Source organism: Globicephala melas, chromosome 9 (assembly GCF_963455315.2).
Source record: "Globicephala melas chromosome 9, mGloMel1.2, whole genome shotgun sequence".
In the NCBI taxonomy this organism is placed as follows: domain Eukaryota; kingdom Metazoa; phylum Chordata; class Mammalia; order Artiodactyla; family Delphinidae; genus Globicephala; species Globicephala melas.
The window spans coordinates 96,200,067-96,217,352 of record NC_083322.1 but is presented as its reverse complement, the minus strand read 5'-3'; the positions used below and the strand labels follow the sequence as shown (position 1 = coordinate 96,217,352).

The 17,286-nt window shown below is 47.7% G+C and overlaps 1 protein-coding gene across 1 annotated transcript; it reads right to left on the bottom strand.

Annotated features, from left to right (window-relative positions):
- Positions 1 to 2,872: 2,872 nt before the first annotated feature.
- Positions 2,873 to 6,847, bottom strand: PPIA (peptidylprolyl isomerase A). Its single transcript, XM_030871241.2, has 5 exons — positions 6,725 to 6,847; positions 4,602 to 4,632; positions 4,425 to 4,513; positions 3,888 to 4,060; positions 2,873 to 3,366 (listed from the first exon to the last, which is right to left on the bottom strand). The coding sequence occupies exons 1-5, from the start codon at positions 6,791 to 6,793 to the stop codon at positions 3,234 to 3,236; spliced, it is 495 nt and encodes a 164-aa protein (XP_030727101.1). The 5' UTR covers positions 6,794 to 6,847; the 3' UTR covers positions 2,873 to 3,233.
- Positions 6,848 to 17,286: the final 10,439 nt, after the last annotated feature.

The window sequence follows — 17,286 nt, the reverse complement described above, 5'->3', positions numbered from 1 at the left end:
GGCTGCTGAAAAATCTGAATATCCGTGGCACTTCAGAGGCCTCCAACTGCTGTGTAATGGAAGGGATGCTGTGTAATTGAAGGGAAGCATAAACTTCAGAAGGGCTTAAAGGCTACTGGAATCATGTCAAAGAGCCACAGAGGTCAACTTAGAGGGGCTTGTACTAGCCAAATTTGGGATGATTTGAGCATCAAAAACAATGAGTGCAGGGACTTCCCTGGTGGTCCAGAGGTTAAGACTACAAGCTCCCAATGCAGGGGGCCAGGGTTTGATCCCTGGTCAGGGAGGTAGATCCCACATGCCGCAACCAAGTCCCAGCACAGCCAAATAAATAAATATAAAAAATAATGAGTGCAATTGTTCGTAACACGTTTAATGAAAATCCACAGTGGTAGGAGGAGGGAGAGACAGATTAGAAGATTACTCAATTTTTCGCAACTACAGAGTAATTGACTCAGGGGAATTCCCTGGTGGTCCAGTGGTTAGGACTCCTCACTCACAGGTTCAGTCCTCGATCAGGGAACTTGGACCTTGTAAGCCACGTGGCATGGCCAAAATTATTTTTTAAAAATTGATTCAGGTGAAGATCATTAACTGATGCTAAAAGAAAATAATGAGGTGAAAGGTCTGGGAGCAGGGTCTTCACACATCCCACAGGTTACCTACTCAGCAGAAAGAATATAAAGTACCTTTCCAGTGGAGCAGTCAGACCTCCTGTTGAGTCAGCATGAGATCATATGCTATCTGACAACAGGATTAAGTGCATATAGCATCACCTACAACGCCTTCCTGCATAAAATGTTGAACATGTGTCCATTCAAGCTTCTCTGCCTAATTTCCAGTTTACAGAAAATACAAGAGCCAGAGGAACAAGCAAGTAACACGAAATGGAGACCTTAGGTAGCTCCAAAATCAGGGACATTCGACGAAGTCAATGTCCTGGACTGTTTAAGGAGTTGATGTCAAAAAAAAAAAAAAAAAAGGCAAGAGGCCAAGACCACACAGTGTAGGACTCAATTTATATGAAATGTCCAGAAAAGGTAAATCTAGAGACAGAAAGCCAACTTGTAGTTGCCAGGGACTGGGAGTGAAAGCAGAAGGGACTGCAAATGGGCACAGGGTCTTCCTGGTGTGGTGGATTACGGTGATGGTTGCACAACTCAGTAAATTCACTAAAATTATTGTACTCTTAAAATGGTTGAATTTTATGGTGTATAAATTATCTCAATAGGCCTTTTTTTAACATTAATAGAAATTACAATATGTTAAAAAGTGGAAGGACTGTTCTAGATTGAGACAAAAGAGACCTAACAATCAAATAGTGTGTGAACCTAGGTTGGATCCTTGGGGGCAGTGGGGGGGGTGTGTGGGCGGGAGAGCACATTATTAAATACATTGATTGTATGTAAATCATACCTTAATAAAGCTGATTTTAAAAACACCTCTAGGGACTTCCCTGGTGGCACAGTGGTTAAGAATCTGCCTGCCAATGCAGAGGGCCACGTGTCCAAGCCCTGGGCCGGTAAGATCCCACATGCCGCGGAGCAACTAAGCCCGTGCACCACAACTACCGAGCCCGGGCACCTAGAGCCCATGCTCCACAAAAGAAGCCACGGCAATGAGAACTCCGCACACCGCAAGAAAGACCCAACACAGCCAAAAATAAAACCACCTCCGGAACCAGTGGGGGAAATCTGAATAAGGACCGTACACTGCAGGTTGTATGGATTTTGCTTATTTTCTGAGGTGTGCTAAAGCAACTGGGTGAGCCCTACCTTATTGGATACATGGCTAGCCCTCTCTGGAAGCAGCAGCTCTCGTGCTCAGGGAAGCTGAGGCCACACTGTAATCGATTCTGCTCACCTTGCCTTGTCCTGGAGGCCTTCATAACGTAGCAGCCACTTACCCTTTCAAAACTAAATAGTATGGGGCTTCCCTGGTGGCTCAGTGGTTGCAAGTCCGCCTGCCAATGCAGGGGACACAGGTTCATGTCCCGGTCCGGGAGAATCCTACATGCCACGGAGCAGCTGGGCCCATGAGCCATGGCCGCTGAGCCTGCACGTCCGGAGCCTGCGCTCCACAACCGGAGAGGCCACAGCAGTGAGAAGCCCGCGTACTGCAAAAAAACAACAAAAAAAACCTAAACAGTCTGTTTTTAGAGACACACATAGGTGATAGTGATAAACAAAATCAGTGACCTCAAAAAAAAAAATGGGCCTCTTGGGAGGGACAGAGTATGCAACTGGGGAGGCCTCCCAAGGGGAGTTCTTGATCTTAAAGGAAACCATGTTCACGAACATAAAGACCTCAACTGGACCAGATTATGGCTCAGATTACCAGGTCTGCACAATGGAATGAGAAGACCTCAAATGACCATGACAGCCTCTACAACTAGCCAGGGAGAAGTTCCCTCATCTATAGACAGTTACCTGGTCACCAGTTGGTCTGGAGCAAGGCAGAGCCAGATGCCTTCTGCAGGTAGACTGTACCACACCAGGTCTGCCTGCCTTTCTCTAGCGGACTGAACTTCACAATTGAGCTGTCATAAACCCTGTACTCCGCATCTACATTCTCAAACAGCTAGATATCCCAAGAACATGGTCCAAAGACCCCTCCCCACAGAGGCTAAAGCTTGACATATTTCCCTCAAGGAGGGCCACAGAATACGCTCAAATTAAGCTTTGTTAAAATTAGCTGATTTTCAATTTGTTATAGTAATTTTGATGGATAACCCTAAATGTGCCAAGTGAGAATTTTCCACTGTCATCCTTAAAGGAGTACTGTTCCAACATGGTCACAATCTTGAAGTTCCACCTTTTTTCCCTGCCTGAGCCTACATCTTCCGTATTCCACTCACAGCTTGCCCTTGGGATACTCGATCAGCAAAACTTTATTCTTGGATCAGGGAAGCAAAAAAACAAGATACTTTTAAACAAACACAGCAACTGTTGTCTTAGAAGTAACGTGTTGCTGCTTAAAAATGAAATCTACATCAATACCCTAACCAAACAAGGACAGACAACGGTTGTTTAGTCTTTATTTCATAACCATAAACTTAACTTTGCAATTCAGCTAAACTTGGAGGGGAATAAGGAAAATATGGAACCCAAAGAAGTGCAATGAGAGCACAAAGATTATAGTATATTTGGAGCAGATGGGGATGAAGGGGTGCTCTCCTGAGCTACAGAAGGAATGGTCTGGTGGTTAAGATAAAACACAAGTCAAATTTATTATTAGATTTGTCCACAGTCAGCAATGGTGATCTTCTTGCTGGTCTTGCCATTCCTGGAACCAAAGCGCTCCATGGCTTCCACAATATTCATGCCCTCTTTCACCTTGCCAAAGACCACATGCTTGCCATCCAACCTGGAAACAGAAGAATGAACATTACTACCTCCGATCTGCAGGTAGTAATGAAATAGAGAGAAATAAGCAGCCTGCATTGTGCATTGAGATAAGAACAGTGTCCCACAAATCAATATAGCATACCCAAGCAAGAGAAGACCAGAAGAGTGGTTTATCCAGCTTTTAGCACTAGCTAACGCCGACTAGTTAAATACTGGAAACATTTTATCCTTTTACCTAAAAAAAAAAGTGTCAACACCAGATTACTTTAAGCCAGTCTAAAAAAGGTGGTCTCCAAGAGTCTCTAATCACTGTTAATCCTAATTTTAGAATGGACCCCTAAAAAAGAGCCAACAAATCACATGCTAATTAGATGAAAGCACCACTCTTAAATTCAACTACTCAACAAGGTGCCCTGTCTTGCTATTAGAGTGCCTCACTTTCTATAGTGCACTATCTAAACTTGTGACTATTCATGCCCTTCTACTACTTTAGAGCAGGAACAGCAGGGAAAGGTTGCCTTTGCTATGTTCTGCTCTTACCACTCAGTCTTGGCAGTGCAGATGAAAAACTGGGAACCGTTTGTGTTGGGGCCAGCATTTGCCATGGACAAGATGCCAGGACCCGTATGCTTCAGGAGGAAATTCTCATCATCAAATTTCTCCCCATAAATGGACTTGCCACCAGTGCCATTATGGCGTGTAAAGTCACCACCCTGTGAACATAAAAGAGGAAGCTGTCACTTTTGGCAACACAGCTGGAAAACATGCCAAGTCTGCAAGGTTCAAACGGAAACTCAAGTTTAAACTAATTAAAAGGGTCAAGTGGAACCAAAATGGTAGAATTAACATTTTAGTTCATATATGCACTTAAAAAAAAAAAACATTTGTTTATTACAGACCACAGCAATTTAGATGGCATGGTATCAGTGCAAAATTGTCAAATAGACAAATGTAACAGAAAACAAAGTATAAAAGTAGACTGGCACCAATGCAGACAGACCATATGTGCACATCCTGAAATGTTCTGGCTCAATCCCAAATTAAGAGAACCCAAATCAGTATCAGTAAATTTCATACCTGGCACATAAATCCCGGAATTATTCTGTGAAAGCAGGAACCTTTATAACCAAAGCCTTTCTCCCCAGTGCTCAGAGCACGGAAGTTTTCTGTTAAAATAAAGTGTATATGTATATAGACACAACAGTTAAAATCAGAATACCTTTGTTAAACATTTAAAAAAGAAATAAAACTAACCTGCTGTCTTTGGAACTTTGTCTGCAAACAGCTGTAAGAGAAAATGACAGTTAATGAAAAACATCTGCTTACATATTTTGTTGCTTAGTACCCTTGTCTTTAGGGGCCTCTGAATCATAAATTCATTTTCTCACTAGAAGAGAATGCTTCTTCAGTAATTACTTTGAATCCCAAATAAGAACGGCTCCTGACAGCCTTAAGGTCCTGCGGGGTTGGGTTAGCAACATGACACCCAAAGACATGCCAAAACTCCAGAACCAGGAATGACTCAGATAGTGTGAGGCTTCTAAAAAGTGACTTAAAACTTTTATGTGTATCACACCTACTTCTAAACAGATAGATGGTCTCTCAAAGGTACATCACCTCCCCCAACTTCAACTTGAACCTAAAGACAAGAACTTTCAAGAATAGCAAGTACTCCTGCACGATCAGGGAGTAAATAGCTGTAATTTTAGTCACTGGTAATGAAAATGCTACTACCTCCAATCTGTTAACATAGCTTTATGGATTGGATGAGCAGTCACTTCTTGGTTTCCAGGTCCCTTACCTAGTAGTGGGGTAAAAAATAAAGATTGGTTTCTAGTACAACTGCTTTGAACCTTTCCTGCATATATCAAACATTTTGGCTAAAAAAGCTTAAATACCATAGAAAACGCAAGCCCTTGCATAAAGACAGTTTAAAGTACTTAATGAACTATTCCACAGATCCGTGACTTAAATCATCTACTGAAATCCCTGGATGTTTCTTAGAAGACTTACTATTTAGCTTCTAAGTACTGTATATAAAACATACGGTCTCTTAAGTATTAACGTGTCTCCAACCCTCGTACTAACTCGTTTCCCTTTTAGACCCTTACTAAAGTTAAAGCTCGCAGTGGCAGTTCCACCTCCATTCTCACCAAGGGATCTGTCAGAGCGCCTATCTCATTTCCATTAAGCCCTCTGGCTAACCTGAGACACACAAGCTACAAAGAGTTAGGCTCAGGCCAAGTTTCCACGTGGCCCCTGGCCAATTATCAGCTGACTTCGGATAAAGGTGGAGTATACATCTACTGGATGTAATATTTCTCCAGTTTTTACGTCAGGGCAAGTTTCCACATGGGCCCTTATCAATTCTTAGCTCTGACTACAGTGAGAGTGGGCTACAGACTGATCTGCATGGGGGGCTATCTAAGCTTGGGCGGAGATCCTACAACCTGATCACTGGCGGCTCTTTGAGAAGTGGTCAAAGAGGATAAAACCACTTAGGGCTACACCCCAAGACCTACCATGCTGGGTTAACTGGAACGGAATCCCATTTACCGTTTGAAGAGCCCGCCGACTTACTTAGCTACCCTGCTGTGATTACAAACTGATTAAGAAGTACCCGTAACACGCCTGAACTAATTAGGAAACCAGCGCAGAAGGCCTGCCGCTCTGCCGCTCTCGACTAGCCTGTTCTGCGCGGGGACGACCGGGAGGGGCCCGGGCGCCTCCCACCCGCCGTCACCGCAGCGGAAGGCGGGCCTCGGCGCCAGCGGAGGGAAGGCGGCCGGCACATTTCCGCTCGGGGTGGGGGCGGGGAGGGGCCTCTTTCTACATCAACCTCGCGATTTTAAAACACCCGGGGAAGCCCTCGAGCCGGCCGACCCCACACCCTTATTATAACCCAACCCTGAACTAGCAAGCGTCCTTCGGGACAACGGATGGGCTGCTATCCCCACCGGCCCTGGCGCGCCCGGCGCGGGAAAAGGCAGCCTTCAGGTGCGGCCGCCGCGTCGGCTCGAAGGAAGCGGCTTCCGAGTCCTCGAGGGCGGCCCCGGGAAGGTCGCGGCTGCCCAGGGCCGGCGCCCGCCTTCCGTCTGGGGCGTTGCCGACCCTCAGGGCCCCGCGATCCCACGCGGCGGCCAACGGCTCGCGGCCCGAGCACGTGCGCGGCCGGAAGGGCGCGGCCGCACCTCCCCCGCCCGCCCCGCCCGCCCCGCCTTTGTCTGCCCGCCGCCCCCGGCCTCCCAAAATGGCCCCTCGTCAGGAAATGGCGCCGCGCCGCCCGCGTTCCTCAGGCGGGGCGCCCGCACCCAGCCCCTCGGCCTCCCCCCCGCCGCCCGCTCAGGCCCACCCGGCGCGCCGCCGCCCGCCCCAACCTCGAAGGAGACGCGGCCCAAGGGCTCGCCGTCGACGGCGATGTCAAAGAACACGGTAGGGTTGACCATGGTTGGGCTGCGCGGGAAGTTCCGATGTGGCGGCGTCTGCAAAGCAGCACGAGCCCCACCGCCCGCCTCTTTTATAGCCGGTTCAGGCCCCGCCCATGGCCGGTCGCGCGCCTCGTCTCTGGCCAATCGCGACCGTGGGTCAGTCGAAGTGACGGTGTGCCTGGGCCTATGGGTGGAGATGGCGCCGGAGAGGAGGGACGGGAGACGCGCGTGCGCGCTGGCAGATGCAGGCAGGTTCCCGCCCGCCGCTTCGGTCTCCGCGCTGCGGTGTGGGGTCGCGCTGAGGCGACCGGGTTGGGGACGGGACTTGGAGACCGCCCTGGTGGGCCGGTTGGGTCGGTGGGAGCCTGAGAGACATGCACCTGCCTGGGCCCGCGGCCAGGACGTCTTCCCATCGCGCAGAGGGGGCAACTGAGGCAAACGCAGGCCTCAAGGTCGCGCCGCCCGCCAAGGTCGCTCGGGGTCCAGGGCCCATGCCGCTGTGGGAGGCCAGGTGGCTTTGGGCATCACCATTTTCCCACTGCAGATGAGGATGAGGCGCAGCCGCCGCCCTCTCTCCCTTCCCCCTTTCTCCCCTAGTCTGAAAGGTTATGAAATGCTTCCAAAATACCCTACTTTCCGAAAATATCTTGCACACTCTGCTTGAATTTTCTCCAGGAGGAAGACGTTAAAACAAGAGCCTGTCACTTCCCTGATAGTGCAGTGGTTAAGAATCGCCTGCCAATGTGGCGAGGTGGGTTTGAGCCCTGGTCCGGGACGATCCCACATGCTGTCGAGCACCTGAGCCCTTGCGCCACAACTGCTGAGCCTGTGCTCTAGAGCCCGCGAGCCACAACTACTGAGCTCACATGCCACAACTACTGAAGCCCGGGCGCCTAGAGCCCGTGCTCCGCAGCAAGAGAAGCCACCGCAATGAGAAGCCCGCGCGCTGCCACAAAGACCCAACGCAGCCAAAAATAAATAAATTTATTTTTTAAAAAAAGAAAAGTGAACTCCCTTAGGCAAAGATATTAATAATACTTTTATTACTAGTACTAAATGCACTTATATGGCCCTGGTCTTTTGTTCGGAAAACCTTGAAAAGAAAATTTATATATCCTTTGACATTCAGAATGTTATTTAGTATCTCCAAAACCAGGATAGGATTGTGAGAAGCAAATGAGAGTCCTTATGAAAGATGAAATCCAGTGTCTGGCATCATGCCATCGTTATTAATAATGGCATTGTGAGCCTGCATCTGCTCAGAATTTATAAGAGTGCGGTTTTGTTCTCACAACCACCCCAGAATCCCCATTTACAGATGCGGAAAGTGAGCATCCTTCATGTTAAGTAGCTTGCTCAGAGTAACCAGCTTAGGAGTATTAGCAAAGCCAGAACTAGCAACTGCTTTTTTGCCCATTCCCCAGCACCGGTGCTTTCTGACCTTGAGGAAGCTGCTTGTCCTTATCTGACACTGAAAAAATGACCCGAGGCCCTCAGGCATAAACTCCCTCAACTTCTCTCTCCTCCACTCTGAACCTTAAAGCAGTTAGGAACCCCTCCTAAGAAATAAATGAATGAATAATAAGGTCGTCACTTATGACTTCCCTCACATTACTATTCAGGGCCCTCCCTTCTCTTCACCATCATCATAGTCTCTCACTCACTTCTTCTACCAAGAACTCAGAGGGGCACCCTCCACCTGCGAGGGCTAGAGGCAGTGAGGGGAAGCCAGGTTATGTCCTCTGCAGGCCCCAAAGACGGGGGTCTCTGTGGCAGGCACGCAGGCGTGCCCAAAAGGATCCTGTCTGCAGCCAGGCCAGCCTGGGCATTACTGACCTGAGTTAGGTGGTAAAATGTGCAGTAGTTTTTTGTTTTGTTTTGTTTTTCTCTCTCTCTGTCTCTTTGACTTATGTATGCATTTCTTTTTCTTGCTGCACTGTGCGGCGTGTGGGGATCTTAGTTCCCCAAACAGGGATCGAACCCTCACCCTCGGCAGTAAAAGCATGGAGCCCTTAACCACTGGACCGCCAGGGAATTCCCTGCATTTTCTTTTTTAACAGCTTTTAACAAATGAATTTCATGGTATGGAAGCTTTATTGAGATGTAGTTTACATACCATGAAATTCACTTGTTTTAAGCGTACAATTCAGTGACTTTTTAGCAAATTCAGAGCAGTGCAGATATCACCACAATCTAATTTTAGAACATTTCCCTCACCCAGAAAGAACCTTGTGCCCATTTTTAGTAACTCCCTGTTTCCACCCAATAACTGCTTTTAAAATTGTGTAGTTAAAAATTGATTTAGACTTGTGGTTTCAAATGGAAATATTAAAGTTTATATATTGCATTTTTTTTCTTTTATTTTTGGCTGCATTGGGTCTTCGTCGCTGGACGCAGGTTTTCTCTAGTTGTGGCGAGCAGGGCTACTCTTCATTGTGGTGCATGGGCTTCTCATTGTGGTGGCTTCTCTTGTTGCGGAGCATGGGCTCTAGGCGCATGGGCTTCAGTAGTGTGGCACAAGGGCTCAGTAGTTGTGGCTCATGGGTTCTAGAGCGCAGGCTCAGTAGTTGTGGCGCACAGGCTTAGTTGCTCTGCGGCATGTGGGATCTTCTCGGACCAGGGATCCAACCCATCTCCCCTGCATTGGCAGACGGATTCTTAACCACTGGGCCACCAGGGAAGTCCCTACATATTGCATTTTAACATTTAAGAGAACTTTAGGTTCAACCTATTTAAAAGTTTATCAGAATTGTTTAATGCCCAGGGAGGTTTTTTCATTGTTAATTTGGACAATGAAGTACTTTAAAAGGAAACCAAATGTATTACATCTATAAATGCAGTTTAAATATTTGAAGATATATTAAAAGAGTTCAAATCTGCCATACCTATAAAGAGACAAATATTATGTGTAAGCTGAAGAACTATGTTTTAAATTGTAGTTTAATACGTTAAATATCAGTTGTTAAAATATAACAAAATAACTCCTGAGTAGTCTTGCTACATAAGAAAAGATGCAGGGCTCCAATTCTTACGTCAGGGAACCCAGAGGACTTTACTCCTCACCCCGCCACCCCGTCCTCAGCTCCAGCCCCATCACTTCACAGCTTCACAGGTGCCACCACCTCCCTTCCGCTCCCGCATCCCCCAAGTTCATGTTCAAGATCGTCTGACTGCCGCAAAGACTAAGGAAGGGGGAGAAAAAGAAAAGGGCAGAAGGCTCGGGAGTGGAGCCATCACAGCCTTGTTTGCAAAGCTTTCCCAGGAGCCCCACCCAGCGGCTTTCACCCTTGGCAGCAGGAATCCAGGAAGATGAATATTTTGATCTGGGCATATTGCCACCTGAGCCACCCGGCTTCTGATAGTAAGGAGAAAGGCAAGATGGCTGCTTTGGGGAGACAGCAGGCGACATCCGAGGCAACAACTATTGCTGACCCAGCAGAAAAGCGATGGACTGGGAGAGACTGGGAGTTCTCAGCCCTTAGGAAACCTGCACATCAGGACACAGGGAGAAACCCACCTCAGCCTGGCCTGGGGAGGACCACCCCCCCAAACGTTGGATTTGATGGCAGGGCGGGACCGGGGTGGGGCTGCATCTGCTTAGTGAAGCCCAGATCATTCCCAATCTCCCTGGATCACCCCAGATCACCGGAGGCTGGGATAGGTGGTGTCTGGTGTTCTCACATAAGGTGGGGAATTTCCCTAACACAGAAAGGGGCACAGTAACCAAAAAAGGGGGAAATGAGGCCTAAGTTAGTTAATTCAAGATTCCAGAAAATATCGGGTGCCATTATTACGATCATTATTTAATTCTCATAGCAGTCCTTTGAAGTAGATACTATTATTTTGATTTTTTTTTTTTTTTTGGCGGCGCTGCATGGCACGGCATGCAGGAATCCTGACCAGGGATGGAATCCTGACCAGGGATGGAACCCGTGCCCCCTGCAGTGGAAGCATGGAATCCTAACCACTGGACCACCAGGGAATTCCCTATTTTTCCTATTTTTCACAAGAGGAGACAGAAGCTCAGAGAAGCTGAGTAACTTCCTCAAGCTCACATAGCTGCGAAGAGGTAGAGCCAGATGTCCATTCTACCTGGTTTTGGGCCCTGTGCGCCTCACCACCATGCCACATCCTGAAATTTAAAAAAATTATGGTAAAATATACATAACATAAAGTTTACCATTTTCACTATTAAGTGTACCGTTCACAGGCATTAAGTACATTCCTATTATTGTGCAGCATCCCCACCATCCATTCCAGAACTTTTTCATCTTCCCAAACTGAAACTCTGTCCCCACTGAACACTAACTCCCCATCTCCTCCCCCAGCTCCTGACACCCACCATTCTTCTGCTGCTTGTCTCTATGAATTTGCTTGTTCTAGGAACTCCATGTGAGTGGAATCATACAATATTTGTCCTTTTGTGACTGGCTTATTTCACTTAGCCTAATGTCCTTAAGGTCCATGCATGTTGTAGCATGTGTCAGAATTTCCTTCCTTTTAGTAGCTGAATAATATTCCATTGTTTATCCATCCTTCCATCAATGGACACTTGGGTTGCCTCCATCTTTTGGCTATCGTGACAAATGCTGCTATGAACATGGGTGAATCCTTTCTTTCAATCTTTTTGTGTATATACTGTGAAGTGGAATTGCTGAATCAGACAATAATACTGTTTTAATTTTTTAAGGAACTGCCATACTGTTTTTTTAATTAATTAATTTATTTATTTATTTTTGGCTGCGTTGGGTCTTTGTTGCTGCGTGCGGGCTTTCTCTAGTTGCGGTGAGTGGGGGCTACTCTTCTTTGCGGTGCACGGGCTTCTCATTGCGGTGGCTTCTCTTGTTGAGGAGCACGGGCTCTAGGCACACGGGCTTCAGTAGTTGTGGCACGCGGGCTCAGTAGTTGTGGCTCATGGGCTTTAGAGCGCAGGCTCAGTAGTTGTGTTACACGGGCTTAGTTGCTCCGCGACATGTGGGATCTTCCCGGACCAGGGCTCGAACCCGTGTCCCCTGCCTTGGCAGGCGGATTCTTAACCACTGAGCCACCAGGGAAGCCTGCCATACTGTTTTTCACAGCAGCTGCACCATTTTACATTCATACCAGTTTCTCCACATCCTCACCAGCACGTTATATTTTCTGTGTGTTTGTTTTTATAATAGCCATCCTAATGGGTGTGAGGCAGTACTTCATTGTGGTTTTGACTTGCATTTCCCTAAGGATTAGTGATGCTGAGCATCTTTTCTTGTGTTTTTGGCCATTTGTGTGTCTTCTTTGAACAGAGAAACATCTATTCAAGTCTTACCTATTTTTCAATTGGGTTGTTTGGCTTTTTGTTGTTGAGTTTTAGGAATACTTTACATATTCTTGATATTAATCCCTTAACATATATGTGATTTGCAACTATGTTCTCCCATTCTGTGGGTTGCCTTTTCATTCTGTTGATAGTGTCATGATTTTTTTTTTTTTTTTTTGAGCGCCCAGGTGGTATCCATTGGCTGGGTCTCAACTTTGGCTGCGTGATAACTCACACTCAGTTTTGACGTGTGTGTGGGTCTGACCACCAAGGGAAGGTCAACATTACTCACAAAGCTCAGTTCTCCAAATTCCTGGGGTGATTTCAGCAAAGTTCCTGTGGTGACCATCCTGGCCTCCTCCTCTAATGCTGAAGGTGGAACTACAGCAGGTGAAGACAGAACCAGGAGGGGAAACTGAGGCAGAGACCATTCCGTCCTCTGTCCAAGAGCAGCTACGTCATGTATAGAGCCCATAGCAAAATGAAATGTGGGGCCCCTTATTCAAAAATGGTCAAGGAAAAAAAAAAAATGGTCAAGGATTCCAAGACAGGGATGGCAGAGCATTAAACCAAGCACAGGGCCCTTCTGAGCACGGAGCCCTGCGTGGCTGCATGCGTCGCTGGCCCTGCCACTGCCTTTGGTGGCAAACCGTCAATCCCTGGGAGCCCTAGACACAGGGGACTTTACACTCACCCCCTGGCTCTTTTCCAAGAGTCATCACCAAGTGCTCATGAGGAAGACGGGAGGCTGGTCCAGGAGATGGAGAAGACGCCCTGAGGCTCTGGGGGAGGAGCAGGGTCCTGAGAGACCCTCCAAGGACAGGGGCTCTGCAGTAAGCACCTGGGAGTGACTGTCTGCCCTGGGGGATCATGAGTAAGACCTGGCCCGAGGGTCAGGCACATGGCGCTACTGGAGGCTGAGGGTGGACATGCCAGGCCCTACACCGTGTACCAGTGGGGGTGTGTCAGGAGAGCTGAGACCTCCTGAAGGACAGGCACATGGGGCCTCTGAGAGCAGGGGGATCAAGAGAAACACTACAGGTGTCCCCAGGCCACACCGACTGCCAGGCAATGGCCGTCGACCACTGAGGAGGTGAAAGAGCAGGGTGAGACCACCCGCCAAGGTGCTGGGGCACCGGGCCTGCCGCAACAGACCCTCACACACTCAGATGCCAGCGCTGCTAAAGGAAGGTCTGATCCTGCTGCCTGTGCTGAGCTGAATCTAAAGCAGCAACAAAGTCCGGACTCAGCTCACCCCCAGGCCAGATGGGCTGAGCCCAGCACCAACAGCCAACACAGAAGGATGTGCCGTTTCCTGGGCATCCAACTCTTTACTTCAGCCTCTGCTATTCTTTACACATTGTGCTTGGTATTCAGTGACAAATCCTTCCTGCCTGACTGCCTTTGAACTGGGGCACTGGCTTTTTCCTGTCTTTGGACTGGAACTTACACCGTTGGTTCTCCTGGGTCTCCAGCTTGCTGACTCACCCCACAGATCTTGGGGCTTGTCGGCCTCCATAATCAGGTGAGCTAATTCCTTATAATAAGCAAACAAACAAATATGTATATCTCCTATTGGTTCTGTTTCTCTGGAGAACTCTGACTAAATGTAGACACCAAAAACAAAAACAAACAAACCCCAAGATAATGTGACCCATCATCTAGAAAGGCAACAATCAATAGAACCAGACCCAGACATAGCCTGTGTTATAAGACAAGAGACTTTAACCATGGTAAATGTGTAACAGGATATACTGCAAAGGGTGGATGATGTCACGACAGGTGAGATTTTCAACAGAGAGATAGAAACAATAAAGAAGAGCCAGGGCTTCCCTGGCGGCGCAGTGGTTGAGAGTCCGCCTGCCGATTCAGGGGACGTGGGTTCGTGCCCCGGTCCGGGAAGATCCCACATGCCGCGGAGCGACTGGGCCTGTGAGCCATGGCCGCTGAGCCTGCACGTCCGGAGCCTGTGCTCTGCGAAGGGAGAGGCCACAACAGTGAGAGGCCCGCGTACTGCAAAAAATAAATAAATAAATAAATATGTGGTTTTCCCATGCAAGGAAACCAGAGACCACTGGGAAAATGCCCGACCAAAGGTCGGAGGCAGGGAAAGGGCAAGGTGAGCCCCGAACAGCTTGGGCCAGAAAGCAAGAGTATTCAAGTCCAAATGGGTCGAGGAGCCAGGGTACCACCTGTCAAACTCGGGTCAATTTAAGTATCAAGAAGAATAATGAGAGTAGTTACGAGACATTGGACAGAAACAAATCCAAGTCCACAGTGATTCTAAATAACAAGTGTATGTATGGTGGGGTCGCTCTTCACAGAATTCCAGGCAATGCATATAGAAGGAAAGATCAAAGGAGGAAAATCACTTTGCAGTGCAATCATGGGCATCGTCAAGGACCCTCAATGGGGGCTAAAACCATGTTGAAATCATGCTGAATGTCCTTACTCTGCAGCCCACTTACAAATACAGTAGGGGAGAGGCCCCTTCACCAAGGGTGGCTGCTGGTTACCACTGAAAATAGCCAATGATGAGACAGCTGATCTTACAATGCAACGAGGCCGCTTGGGCAGGACTCCAGACTCTGAGGGGCCCTAGACACAGCAGATGTCTTCCTGGACTCCATGCACACAGAGGACTTCTGACAGACCGTATAGGGGTCCTTCTTGCTTTCCACCTGTTTAGGCTGTTTGTTTCTTTTAAAGTCAGTAACAATAATTAAGAATCGTATTTACAAATAATATGTAAGGTACCAATTGTTTAACAGACTTTTTAAAAAGAAACTTTTTAAAGAACAGTTTTAGGCTCATAGGGAAATTGAGGAGAAAGTACAGATATTTCCCATATATCACCTGTTCTCCACCCCTGCCCCTGGCCAACCTCCCCCATTATCATCATCCCCCACCAGAGTGGTGCATTTGTTACGACTGATGAAACTACACTGACGCATTATAGCCACCCAAACCCGCCGTTTACATTAGGGTTCTCTCAGTGTTGTATCGATACATTCTATAGGTTTTGACAAATGTATAATGACATGTACCCACCATTACAGTATCATGCAGAGTATTTTCACTGCCCTAAAAATCCTCTGTGCTCCACCTGTTATCTTTCAGCCCCCAACTCCTGGCAACCACTGATCTTTTTACTGTCTCCATAGTTTTGCCTTTTCCAGAATGTCATATAGTTAGAATTATACAGTATGTATTCTTTTCAGATTGGCTTCTTTCACCTAGTACTATGCATTTAAGGTTCCTCTATGTCTTTTAAAATTTTTTTATTGAAGCATAATTGATGTGCAATATAACAAAAGTTACTGGTGTACAACAGACAGCTCATTTCTTTTTAGTGCTGAATAAGATTCCATTGTCTGGTTGTACCACAATTTATTTATCTCTTCACCTATTGAAGGGCATCTTGGCGGCTTCCAGATTTTGGCAATTATGAATAAAGCTGCTATAAACATCTGTGTGCAGGTTTTCGTGTGGACATAAATTTTCCACTCCTTTGTATAAATACCAAGGAGCCCGGGGACTTCCTTGGCAGTCCAGCGGTTAAGACTGCGTGCTTCCACTGCAGGGGGCATGGGTTCGATCCCTGGTTGGGGAACTAAGATCCCGTGTGCCATGTGGCCAAAAAAATTTTAAAAAATAAACAGGGAGCCCAGCTGCTGGATTGTATGGTAAGAGTATGTTGAGTTTTATAAGAAACCACCAAACTGTCTTCCAAAGTGGATGGACCATTTTGCATTCGCACCAGCAATGAATGAGGGTTCCTGTCGCTTTCGTGTTTTATTTTTTATCATGAGTGTGTATTTACTGTACAAAAGCAGTGTTTCCTGCTCATGTTGCAAGGAAGTCAAGCAGACGGTGACACTGTTGGCAGGTGACGGCTGCTCCACCGAGGCCTCTGCTGTCTTGGGCTCCTGCGGAGAGGGTGGGGGAGAAAAGAGCAGACAGAGACCAGCCGCCAGAAACCTCGGGCTCTGTGGTCCTGTGTGGGCTCAGTCAGGAGGAGTTTTGGCTATAGACAGAAAATACCACACAACGCTGGCTCCGGCCACATGGACCTGTTTTGACATCAGCAGGGTCGGTTCTCCAGTCCTGCTGGCGTCACCAGAGCTTGCACCACCCCGCTCCACCTCGTGGTCAAATCCTGACCGCCATCCACATCCAGCCACAGGAAGGAAGAGCAGTATGGAGAAGGTGGCCCCGTCGCAGTCAGCCAGTGTCCCAGCACCCAAAGGGGGCCACGAGGAGCTGCAGAGGAGCTGGGAAGGGAGCCGCTTCTGTGGGGGGGCGGGCAGGGGTCCAGCTAGAGAGCAGGGTCACTGTGCCTGGATCTAGCTCTGCCACCAGCCATCGAAGCAGATGGCCGAACTCTTCCTCAATCAAACCAGCAAATGCTCCCTGGACACCTGCTGAGTGTCCTAGAGTGGCCCTGCAGGGCACAGTCCCTAGCAGGGGACAGTCACAAGCTGAGTGGAGAAGATGCCGGCAGAAGCTCTGCGTGCTTGCGAGGCGCTTGGCGGTGAGCAGACGCGGCGGCCCTCGGGGAGAATGGGCCAGGCCGCATGTACCTCCAGAAGACAGCTTTACATCCAGCCCATTCGTTCCTGCCTTAATCTCTTTGACAAATGTTTTGGGCACCGGAATAATCCAGGACGCAGGAGAGATCTGCTCCCTGCCCTCATGGAGTTCACTGTCTCACGGGGAAAACAGATTAAAAACTTATATGATCTCCTCTGACCAAGAATGTTTAACCACGCTCTAGACTTCCCTTGTAAGTGACAGGACACACAGGGGATAAAGGAGAAAGTGAACAATGCCAGGAGGGAACAAGCAGGTGAATGTGGGACATTCTATAAGGTGAATTGACTGAACTGTTAAAAAAAAAAAAAAAATCAATGTAAGGGGGAAAAAAAGGCCAAAGACTGTTCTAGATTGAATGAGACTAATAACCAGTTGCAAAAGTGAACCTTGATGGAATCAAGGAAGCTTGATGGATTGCAAAAAAAAAAAAAAGAAGTGATAAAAGGCATTTTAGGACAAATGGGACCTTTGAATATAATAGGTGAAGCTATGGAATTACTGTTCGTTTTCTTAGGTGTGATAATGGTAACGTGTTTATAACAGAACACTCTTGTTTTTCCAAGATGTGTGCTGAAGTATTTAGAGATGAAGTGTGGGGACTTCCCTGGCGGTCCACTGG